The 13111-nt window shown below is 32.5% G+C and overlaps 1 protein-coding gene across 1 annotated transcript; it reads left to right on the top strand.

The window, feature by feature from the left end:
• Positions 1-764: 764 nt before the first annotated feature.
• Positions 765-11934, top strand: rnf19a (ring finger protein 19A, RBR E3 ubiquitin protein ligase). Its single transcript, XM_087786327.1, has 9 exons — positions 765-897; positions 2405-3142; positions 5393-5592; positions 5652-5796; positions 6554-6716; positions 6783-6897; positions 8957-9115; positions 9180-9351; positions 11646-11934. Exons 1-9 carry the CDS (start codon positions 854-856, stop codon positions 11797-11799), a joined length of 1890 nt encoding a protein of 629 aa, XP_087642453.1. The 5' UTR covers positions 765-853; the 3' UTR covers positions 11800-11934.
• Positions 11935-13111: the final 1177 nt, after the last annotated feature.

Raw genomic sequence — 13111 nt, 5'->3', positions numbered from 1 at the left:
ATTCAAAATGTTTTGTTTTGGCTTAAAGTTTAATTTCAAAGCAATAATAAGATTTGGAATACTGAGTACAAACGTTTCATTTTCTTGTCAGGAATGACTAAATGGCTATTAATGGTCCGAGTAGGAGAAAGTATCTTGTTATTGTGATGCCTGAGAGTATTAGTCACATTAAATCTTTCAGATGGTGTTTGAATGATTTGTCAGTTTCTTCTAAGCTGCTTTGAATGGAGAGAAAATATGTTTTTTTCCTCAGAAGTACAAGTAGCTTGTGGCTCAGAACCTCTTGTTTAAGTAAAAGTTATTTAATAAATGAACATGTGATCTCCTGGAAATGAATGAAAGGTTTATTTTGACTTTTTTTTTCTGAACGTGTGTCCGAATATAAGGCCGACAAAAAACTGGTCCCTGGTGCAAAATAAACGTTGTGGACTCTGGTGTGTACGACACACTTTTCCAGTTATATGGAAGATGTTCTCTCATGTTTACCATGAAATATAATCTACACACGGATGAAATACTCCTGGTATATTATCATAAAGGACGATATACGGTATAATCAAAAAGGGGAAAGCCGGATAAAAGGCATTTGTGTGTCGACTGTGACTTTGATTCATCGACTTTGATCTCGAGTGGATCGTGCAGCCGATGATTCTTTGATGCATGGAGCGAACATCTCATATAAACAAACGACGTATGCTCTTCTCAAAACTGTCTATAGTCGGAGAAGAGTTTCTGCAGTAAATCAACGTGATATTTGAGGGATGAGCTGCTTCTGACTCGGCATGAGTTGATCAAGCGATGAACGCTTTGTTCAACGACTCAGAGGATTGAAGACCTTTTCGATGGGAAAACCATGTCTTCAGGTTCAATGATGAAGCCTTTAAACAACTTGCGTGGGTAGGTTTGTCCATCTTATCTATTTTGATGAAATATTAACTCACATATCTTTGTTGCACTTTTAGATGAATGATATTTATTGAATGATATTTATTGAATGATATTTATTGAACGATATTTATTGAATGATATTTATTGAATGATATTTATTGAATGATATTTATTGAACAATATTTATTAAATGATATTTATTGAATGATATTTATTGAACAATATTTATTGAATGATATTTATTGAATGATATTTATTGAATGATATTGACCTTCAAAACAAAATCAACGATGAAAATGAAAAGTATCATTTAATAGTATTTATTAAGTTTTATTGCCAAGAATATGGCGATATGCAATGTATCACGATACAGAGTAAATGATACAATATATCGTGATACTGTAATAACAAGTATATATGTGTAGTATTGTCAAGTACTTGACTCTGGTGTTGTAGTATTTACAGACCACATGACTCTTGAAGTCGTAACTGCTTTCATTTATTTTGAAACCAAAATATGTCCAAACATCAGCTTTAAAAGCTGATGGAGTCACTGTATCCTCTTGTCCTCAGTCATCGCCAAGGATCTTGCGCAATTTCATTGTTCCTTTGGCTGCGAACGCCATTTCTTTCTTCCTTTAGCCGATACCATATGTATCAAGATACAAGGACAACGATATGGTGTATTACGATGTATTACGATATATCTTAGTACTGTAGTAGCAAGTATATATTTGTAGTGTTGATGAGTACTTGACTCTGGTGTTGTAGTATTTACAGACCACATGACTCTTGACGAAGTCGTAACTGCTTTCATTTGTTTTCAAACCAAAATATGTCCAAACATCAGCTTTAAAAGCTGCTGGAGTCACTGTATCCTCTCGTCCTCAGCCATCGCCAGGGATCTTGCGGAATTTCCCTGTTCCTTTGGCTGCGGAGGCCGTAATGACTGTTAGTTAATGAAGTTTAATTAAAACACAAATATGAACAAACCTGAATATGTGCATGTTAATTTTAGGTTAAAAAATTCAAATTTATTTTCTTTATTATATAAAAAATATTAAAATATGACAAAAAAAATGTGATAATACTTTATTTTTGATACACCATCCAGAAAAAAAATATTTCCAGGATGTTTTTGCTTGAAAATATTTTGGTTGAGGTAAGAACTGGAACTGAAAAAGTACTATAGTAGTATGGTGAGAAAATTAACTGCATCAAAATTCCGACATACGATCTATGAGAAAAGTACATCAAAAATATTCACAGGCCAATAACTTTGTCAATTCTTGTTAAAAAAAACCCTCAAATTTTCACATAACACATAAAAATATGAATGTTTTATGTTTTCAGGTGAAGACGCCCAAAGATAAGTTATTTAATGTCTTGCAATATAAATAATTAAACGTCTATCAATAATATAAGTTGAAGTTTCTGTATCATCTCAACACAGTTTCTCTTAAACTCACTGTTTTTAAGTGATTTAAACTGTTGTTAACACGTGTTTTTCCTACAGGTTCCTCCACCTGCTCGACTGGGGAAAAAACCCAGAACCCCACCGGACCACCTTCAAGACCTCCGGTGTCGTTGGTCCTCACTGGCAAAGTTCTCACGTCTCGCCGCAACACTCTGGATCCTCGCACCAGAACCCCAACGGTTTTTCCTCCAGCTCTCCTCCCGGGTCGCCCGACGACAACGGCTCTCGTCACACTTCACCCGAGGTGGTCTGCAGCCAGGAGGTCTCGGGGTCAGACCCGCCCTCCGCCGACGGCTCCTCCGCTGGGAAAGACCCCAAAAAACAAGGTTTTTCCATCAACGCTTTCGTCAGATCCTGGTGGACGGAGCACGTTCCCCGACGTAAACCCCGGGCCGACCAGGATCCCGGGGAGAACCACGGGACCCCAGAGTCCCCTCTGGATACAAGCCAGTCCTCCTCGGACACGTCGGTCTCCGAGTCTCCGGACTTCCTCCAGTGTCCTCTGTGTCTGAGTCGACGGAGACGCGAAGACTTTCCAAAGATCTCGACGTGTCCTCACAGATCTTGTCTGGTCTGTCTCAGGGAATACCTGCGCGTGGAGATCCTGGAGTCCCGGATCAACATCAAGTGTCCGGAGTGCTTCGAGTGTCTGTGCCCTCAGGACATCAGGACCATCCTGCAGGACCAGGACCTCGTCGGGAAGTACGAGGAGTTCATGCTGAGGAGGTTTTTGGCGGCCGAGCCCGACTGTCGCTGGTGTCCTGCCCCCGACTGTGGGTGAGAAACAATCTAACAATTCTCAACTATAATCAAACAATTTTCAACTGTAATCAAACTATTTTTAACTATAATCAAACAATTTTCAACTGTAATCCAACAATTTTCAACTATAATCAAACAATTTTCAACTATAATCAAACAATTTTCAACTATAATCCAACAATTTTCAACTATAATCCAACAATTTTCAACTATAATCAAACAATTTTCAACTATAATCAAACAATTTCAACTATAATCAAACAATTTTCAACTATAATCCAACAATTTTCAACTATAATCAAACAATTTTCAACTATAATCAAAAAATTTTCAACTATAATCAAACAATTTTCAACTATAATCAAACAATTTTTTAACTATAATCAAACAATTTTTTAACTATAAACAAACAATTTTCAACTATAATCAAACAATTTTCAACTATAATCAAACAATTCTCAACTATAATCAAACAATTTTCAACTATAATCAAACAATTTTCAACTATAATCAAACAATTTTCAACTATAATCAAACAATTTTTTAACTATAATCAAACAATTTTTTAACTATAAACAAACAATTTTCAACTATAATCAAACAATTTTCAACTATAATCAAACAATTCTCAACTATAATCAAACAATTTTCAACTATAATCAAATAATTTTCAACTATAATCAAACAATTTTCAACTATAATCAAACAATTCTCAACTATAATCAAACAATTTTCAACTATAATCAAACAATTTTCAACTATAATCCAACAATTTTCAACTATAATCAAACAATTTTCAACTGTAATCCAACAATTTTCAACTATAATCAAACAATTTTTTAACTATAAACAAACAATTTTCAACTATAATGAAACAATTTTCAACTATAATCAAACAATTTTTTAACTATAAACATACAATTTTCAACTATAATCAAACAATTCTCAACTATAATCAAACAATTTTCAACTATAATCCAACAATTTTCAACTATAATCAAACAATTTTCAACTATAATCCAACAATTTTCAACTATAATCCAACAATTTTCAACTATAATCAAACAATTTTCAACTATAATCAAACAATTTCAACTATAATCAAACAATTTTCAACTATAATCCAACAATTTTCAACTATAATCAAACAATTTTCAACTATAATCAAAAAAATTTCAACTATAATCAAACAATTTTCAACTATAATCAAACAATTTTTTAACTATAATCAAACAATTTTTTAACTATAAACAAACAATTTTCAACTATAATCAAACAATTTTCAACTATAATCAAACAATTCTCAACTATAATCAAACAATTTTCAACTATAATCAAACAATTTTCAACTATAATCAAACAATTTTCAACTATAATCAAACAATTTTTTAACTATAATCAAACAATTTTTTAACTATAAACAAACAATTTTCAACTATAATCAAACAATTTTCAACTATAATCAAACAATTCTCAACTATAATCAAACAATTTTCAACTATAATCAAATAATTTTCAACTATAATCAAACAATTTTCAACTATAATCAAACAATTCTCAACTATAATCAAACAATTTTCAACTATAATCAAACAATTTTCAACTATAATCCAACAATTTTCAACTATAATCAAACAATTTTCAACTGTAATCCAACAATTTTCAACTATAATCAAACAATTTTTTAACTATAAACAAACAATTTTCAACTATAATGAAACAATTTTCAACTATAATCAAACAATTTTTTAACTATAAACATACAATTTTCAACTATAATCAAACAATTCTCAACTATAATCAAACAATTTTCAACTATAATCCAACAATTTTCAACTATAATCAAACAATTTTCAACTATAATCCAACAATTTTCAACTATAATCAAACAATTTTCAACTATAATCAAACAATTTTCAACTATAATCAAACAATTTTCAACTATAATTAAACAATTTTCAACTATAATTCAACAATTTTCAACTATAATCAAACAATTTTTTAACTATAAACAAACAATTTTCAACTATAATCAAACAATTTTCAACTATAATCAAACAATTCTCAACTATAATCAAACAATTTTCAACTATAATCAAACAATTTTCAACTATAATCCAACAATATTCAACTATAATCCAACAATTTTCAACTATAATCAAACAATTTTCAACTATAATCAAACAATTTTCCACTATAATCAAACCTTTTTTTTTAAACTATAATCAAACAATTTTCCACTATAATCCAACAATCTTCCTCCAGTTATGCTGTCCTCGCACACGGATGTGCTGTTTGTCCTAAGCTCAGCTGTGCTCGTCGTGGATGCAACACTGACTTCTGCTATCACTGCAAACAACGCTGGCATCCAGACAAGACCTGCGACGCGGCTCGGCAGGATGGGGAGCAGAACTTCGAGCTGAGGGTCCCGAGGTCTTCCCTGAGCAGCAGCCAGGACAGTGGAGGTGAGTGGAGGAGATGATCGGCCGCTCGACCTCTTGAACCCTGTGACCTGTCGCCCCAGGAGACGAGACCAAACAGTGTCCTCGCTGCTCCGCCTTCATCGACAAGGCCGACGACTGGGGCTGTAACCACATGGTGTGTGTCCTGTGTGGCTGTGAGTTCTGCTGGCTCTGCATGAGGGAGATCTCAGACCTTCACTACCTCAGGTACATATAGATACATATACATATACATACAGGTACACATGATAGAACTACACCCTGTTCAGGTTTGATTATAGTTGAAAATTGTTTGATTTTAGTTGAAAATTGTTTGATTCTAGTTGAAAATTGTTTGATTATAGTTGAAAATTGTTTGATTATAGTTTAAATTGTTTGATTATAGTTGAAAATTGTTTGATTATAGTTTAAATTGTTTGATTACAGTTGAAAATTGTTTGATTATAGTTTAAATTGTTTGATTATAGTTGAAAATTGTTTGATTATAGTTGAAAATTGTTTGATTATAGTAGAAAATTGTTTGATTACAGTTGAAAATTGTTTGATTATAGTTTAAATTGTTTGATTATAGTTTAAATTGTTTGATTATAGTTGAAAATTGTTTGATTATAATTGAAAATTGTTTGATTATAGTAGAAAATTGTTTGATTACAGTTGAAAATTGTTTGATTATAGTTTAAATTGTTTGATTATAGTTTAAATTGTTTGATTATAGTTTAAATTGTTTGATTATAGTTGAAAATTGTTTGATTATAGTTGAAAATTGTTTGATTATAGTAGAAAATTGTTTGATTACAGTTGAAAATTGTTTGATTCCATAAAGACAAAACTGCGACTGGAGCTCAGTTGTCTTAAAAACATCCAAACACTGCTTGTGTGTAACATCAGCAGCGACTGAGCTCCAGACAGTGTTTGGACAACAGTTGTGTGTCGACGCGTGTCTAACGTGTGCGACGTCCTTCAGTCCGTCCGGCTGCACCTTCTGGGGCAAGAAGACATGGAGTCAGAAGAAGAAGATCCTGTCGCTCCTCAGCACGATGCTCGGAGCTCCCGTCGCCATCGCTCTGTTCGCCAGCCTCGCCGTCCCCTCCATGATCGTGGGCATCCCCGTCTACGTGGGCAGGAAGGTGACCCTCGGCCCGACCCCCCCCCCGCCATAGGTGCAATGTTGACCTTTGACCCCACGGTTCCAGGTGGTGGGTCACTACAGGTGTAAGCGAGTGTCCAGGTACAAGAAGAGCTTGATCGTGGCAGGAGGAGTCTCTCTGTCTGTGGTGGCGTCGCCGGTCATCGCTGTTCTCTCCGTCGGTACGAAGGTTTTATTCCCTTTTCTCTCCTCTTTATCTTCCTTCTTTTCTGGACAACATTTATTTTAAAAGTATTCAAATGTTTAATTAGATAACTTTTAAAATGACTTATGTAAGTATTTCTTGTACCCACTATTTACAAAATATTAATGTATTTTAAATGACTGTCACTGATTCACCACTTTTTTTTTTACGTTATTGCTGAAATATAACAACTTCTAATAGTTTCTCTTCATTATATAAACGTATTTAACCATCAGTGCTTTGTTTTAGAACAATAATTATTAATAAAGGAATTAGAAGACAAATTCATTGTAAAAAAGCTTTAATTAAAAATAAATAATCAATCATCTGTTTCTATTTTAGGGGAGATAACAATTAAATGCATTAAATAAACTTATTTACTGGCTGGAAAAACACAAACTTTATTGTAAATAAAATAGAAAACTCATCATTTTACTATTTCATTTATTTAACTGTATTATTATTAATATTATTTATGAAATAAAAGTTAATTTATATGTGAAATAACATAATACATGTCACTTGAAATACAATAAAGGTCAAATTAATAATCCAACAAGTTCCCATTTATTTAAACATATAACATAACAACATAAACGACAGTTATTACATTTTGAAAATAAAAGAGTTAATATATAGTTTTTGTATAACATTATAAAATAGCATTTCATTTAATTATTAAAAAAAAAATGTTAATCAAAAATTGATAAATCTTTATTTTAATTTAAATTTTGTAACTTTAATTATTTTATTATTATTGTGAAATGTATTATTGCTATTTTCCTAATAAAAAAGATATAAATAAACAGGACATAAAAACGATGAATTAATAAAAGACACAGTTATTACATCTTGAAAACTTTGAAAAGTTAATATATAGTTTTCAACATTATATAATAGCGTTTCATTCAATTATTTAAAAGAAAAATAGAAAACATTTCAACAAAAAATTATGAATCTTAATTTTACTATTGATTTTTTTTTCTTTAATATTGATTTTTTCTACCTTTAATATTTATTTATTTTTACCTTTAATCTTCTTTTTTTTAACCTTTAATATTGATTTTTGTTTTTACCTTTAATATTGATTTATTTTTACCTTTAATATTGACTTTCTTTTGACCTTTGATATTGATTTTCTTTACCTTTAATATTGAAATTTTTTAACTTTTAACAATATTGATATTTTTACCTTTAATATATATATTTTTTTACCTTTAATATTGTTTTTTTTTTACCTTTAATTTTTTTTTTTTACCTTTAATATAGTTTTATTTACCTTTAATATTGATTTTATTTACCTTTAATATTGTTTTTTTTTTTACCTTTAATATTGATTTTATTTACCTTTAATATTGACTTTTTTTTACCTTTGATATTGATTTTTTTTACCTTTAATATTGAAATTTTTTAACTTTTAATAATATTGATATTTTTTACCTTTAATATATATATATTTTTTACCTTTAATATTGATTTTATTTACCTTTAATATTGTTTTTTTTACCTTTAATATTGATTTTATTTACCTTTAATATTGTTTTTTTTACCTTTAATCTTGATTTTTTTTTTACCTTTAATCTTGATTTTTTTTTTTACCTTTAATATTGATTTTATTTACCTTTAATATTGACTTTTTTTTACCTTTGATATTGATTTTTTTTACCTTTAATATTGAAATGTTTTAACTTTTAATAATATTGATATTTTTTACCTTTAATATATATATATTTTTACCTTTAATATTGATTTTATTTACCTTTAATATTGTTTTTTTTTACCTTTAATATTGATTTTATTTACCTTTAATATTGTTTTTTTTACCTTTAATCTTGATTTTTTTTTACCTTTAATATTGATTTTTTCTTTACCTTTAATATTGATTTTATTATTATGGTTAATGTCAAAATGTATGATTATATTTATTTATGATTGATGTTAAACCAACATGACATTAACAGTGAGAGTTGAATTGTTTCAATCAAACTGATTTATTTTGAGATACAAATATCGACGCATCCTTGTGTCGATCACAGCCGCGGGGGTTCCTCTGCTGCTGGCCTACGTCTACGGGGTCATCCCGGTGTCGCTGGTCCGGACGGGCGTGTTCCGGGTGCCGAGCGTCAGCAGCCGAGGCGTCAGGATCAGGTTTGACGAGGACAGCGACAGCTCCGTCTTCAGAGCCGCTGTGGCAGGTGAGTCTCTGGCGCCTCCAGGTCCAGACCCGGGGGTCACGACACGTCTGATGTGGTTTTATAGCGGCGGAGGCTCAGCCTTACATCCCGGACCTGCGTCAGGCGGCGGCGAGCGTCTTCGGCCCACCGGGCCTCGGCTCCGGCGCCGGCCACGTGGAGTGTTGCGGACCGAGCTCCGGTCACCTGTCGATCACTCCTGCGGGCGGCAGCAGCTCTGGGAACAGTCACTACCACAGGTGAAGTTCTTGGATCTTAATGAATCCCTCTGAAGATCTCCTTCAGAATATTAGGTTCAAAGTTCCATGAATCTGGTTGAAAATACAATAATGATTAAAGGAAAATTACAATTAACATAAAAATATTCAAGACGTTATTTTTGTGTTGCAATTAAATTTTTAATTGAAATCCTGCGAGATCCCGGTGATGACTGAGGACGAGAGGATACAGTGACTCCAGCAGCGTTTAAAGCTGTTGTTTGGACATTTTGGTTTGAAAACAAATGAAAGAGTCATGTGGTCTGTAAATTATACAACACCAGAGTCAAGTACTCGACAATACTACACATATATACTTGTAACTACAGTATCACAACACCAGAGTCAAGTACTCGACAATACTACACATATATACTTGTAACTACAGTATCACAACACCAGAGTCAAGTACTCGACAATACTACACATATATACTTGTAACTACAGTATCACAACACCAGAGTCAAGTACTCGACAATACTACACATATATACTTGTAACTACAGTATCACAACACCAGAGTCAAGTACTCGACAATACTACACATATATACTTGTAACTACAGTATCACAACACCAGAGTCAAGTACTCGACAATACTACACATATATACTTGTAACTACAGTATCACAACACCAGAGTCAAGTACTCGACAATACTACACATATATACTTGTAACTACAGTATCACAACACCAGAGTCAAGTACTCGACAATACTACAAATATATCCTTGTTACTACAGTACCATAATGTATTGTACCGCTGTCTCTGTATCTTGATACGCATCGTATCAAGAGATTTTTGCTATTACGTCCTTTGAATCTAAACAGAAAATAAATATCATTCCACGAGATCCGAGCGATGACTGAGGACGAGAGGATACAGTGACTCCAGCAGCTTTTAAAGCTGATGTTTGGACATATTTGGGTTTTAAAACGAATTAAATTAGTTACGACTTTGTCAAGAGTCATGTGGTCTGTATATTTTGCAACACCAGAGTCAAGTACTCGACAATACTACACATATATACTTGTTACTACACTATCACAATGTATCGTATCATTGGTCCTGTATTGTGATACGTTGTCAAATGTATTGAAACTTTTAAAAAATCTATAAAATGTTATGATTTCTAAATTATCGATTCTATTGTTCCTATTTTATTTTATTTATTTATTTTATGCACTACCTCAAACTTTAAACTTGTTTTCATAACTACAGTTTATTTGTTCTGTTTATTGTAAATATTCAACTGTGGTTCTGTTAATTGTTACATGTTGTACCAGAGTTTGTTTTTCATAAGAATATTTATTTAAATTTTAGTTTTTTGTGGTATTGAGAGTGTCAAATATTTTCCTGAGTATAGGTATTCAGTTGAAAATGTAAGCATGGTAATAACCCTAGTTATTCAACAAAAGAACAGTGAAATTCCTGCAGCTGGGTACGAGAGGATACAGTGACTCCAGCAGCTGATGTTTGGACATATTTTGGTTTGAAAACAAATGAAAGCAGTTACGACTTCGTCAAGAGTCATGTGGTCTGTAAATACTACAACACCAGAGTCAAGTACTCGACAATTACACGTATAAACTTGTTACTACACTATCAAAATGTGTTGTATCGCTGTCTATGTATCGTGGTACGTATCATATCAAAAGATTTTTGCTATTATGTCCTTTGAATCTAAAGGAACGATATAATTCCGCAAGATCCGAGCAATGACTGAGCACGAGAGGATACAGTGACTAAAGCAGCTTTTAAAGCTGATGTTTGGACATATTTTGGTTTAAAAAACGAATGAAAGCAGTTACGACTTCGTCAAGAGTCATGTGGTCTGTAAATTTAACAATACTACACATATATCCTTGTTACTACAGTATCAGGATATATTGTAATACTTTGTATCGTTGACTCTGTATACATATCTTATCGGTCGATTATAACCTAATAATCAGGGTCAGTGAAGATAAGAAAACATTGACAATATCAACTGAACTCAACTTTAAACCTAATGTGTGTGTACTTGTATATATTGTTTTACTTGAATTCCTTCACTCTTCTCATTGTTTTGTTTTTTATTTATTTATAATCTTTTTTATTTGATTCCACTGTTATTTTTCCCATGTTTTGTCGTATTCAATTATAATCATTTGTTAGTTTAAAAGAGCAATAAAAGTACTACAAGTACTATTATAATGATAAATAAACATAAATAAACAGGTAGAGTCACATGTCCGTCCTCCACTCATGTCACAGTCGTCTCTGGTGTGTCTCAGGCTGCAGCTGCAGACAGATGTGAAGAAGGAAGCCTGTGATGTGAAGATAGAATCCACCACCGACGCCACGTTAGGAACCATCGCCGACGGCGTGAGCTCGACAGTCGCGGCAGGATCTCTCCTCCTGGACGCCTGCTCGGCTCTGGAGAGGTGAGACGACGATGTTCTTGAAGTCCATGCGAAGAATCCACGCTCTGTCGCTCCGCAGCCTCTTCCCAGAAGGCAGAGGACGAAACAGTGCATGAACATGGAGTCCTTCATCGTGGAGGCATCTGTGGAGAACCTTCTGCAGGAGCAGTAGAAGGTCGACAGCACCGAGACGAACCTCAGGAAGAAGAGCCGCTGGTGAAGGAAGATCATGTACTTAACTCTCTGCACCATAAAACAAATGAAAATACCTTGTTTTTCTGTGGATAAAATCTTGTTGACCATAACCACGCCCACTCTGCTGTGATTGGGTCAAACACGGAGGTTCGTCACTGCGCATCATCGATCCCGGAAGTCTCCACCTCCATGGGACTCGTTGTATAAACAAAGCGGGCGTTATTACAGCTGGCCCGAAGGAGGAGTGAAGCCATTATTACGTCATCATGGACTCTCGTAACCTCTCGTTCGCCCAGATTTCAGATCAACTTTATAAAGTAATACGTGTAAAACATGGTCATGATGATGAATTTACTGCATCTTGAAGAACATTTACTACATGTCAGCAGAGTTGAGTTGACATTATTGACCTTTAAGGAGGAACAAGTTGATCGGGATTTATTAATATTGACTAAATAAATAAAAGTGAACTGATGGAAGACGGTGTGCAGTTTAGAATCACAATTTGCTTAAATAACCTAATTTAAATAATTTATTAATTGCTTTTCTTTATATTAAACTGTAAACCACCAAGTATAATTTAATGATCTATTTAAACAATTAATTTAGATAAAGATAAATGACAAGATTAAATATAATATATATTTTATATATATATATATATATATATATATATATAAACAAATACATTAATACTCATAAATGTACATGTACACACATAAGAGTATAAACAATATATGTATATATACACACATATAATGGAATAAACATACATATATACATTCATACAGTACATATACACAAAAACACACATATATGTGTGTATATATATATATATATATATAAATATACATTAATATATTTATATATGTACATGTACACACATATCTATGTAAACAAATATACATATAAATATACACACCTATATATATATACTGTATATATATATATATATACTCACCCTTATGTTGAATAAGGGTTGGGATTATTTTCAGAGTAATCTATTTCTTTTTAGAGTTATAGACAAAAACGTTTGTTCATTTTAATGTAGCGACTGGAGCTCAGTTGTCTTCGTCTTCATCTTCGTCCAAAAACACACTTAAAAACATTCAAATACCTCCATAATGCTCGTCTGTAACGTG

This window comes from Callionymus lyra, chromosome 3, assembly GCF_982586985.1.
Source record: "Callionymus lyra chromosome 3, fCalLyr1.hap1.1, whole genome shotgun sequence".
Taxonomy (NCBI): Eukaryota; Metazoa; Chordata; class Actinopteri; order Syngnathiformes; family Callionymidae; genus Callionymus; species Callionymus lyra.
Note: the sequence above shows the minus strand (reverse complement) of the source record. Positions and strands in the feature narration are given on the sequence as shown.

Excerpts from the sequence above, each read along its gene's own strand:
- rnf19a (XM_087786327.1), top strand. The coding sequence starts at position 854 with ATGTCTTCAGGTTCAATGATGAAGCCTTTAAACAACTTGCGTGG. Across the intron at positions 3,143-5,392 it reads TGTCCTGCCCCCGACTGTGG|TTATGCTGTCCTCGCACACG; the intron begins GTGAGAAACAAT and ends ATCTTCCTCCAG. Across the intron at positions 6,717-6,782 it reads CCGTCTACGTGGGCAGGAAG|GTGGTGGGTCACTACAGGTG; the intron begins GTGACCCTCGGC and ends CCACGGTTCCAG.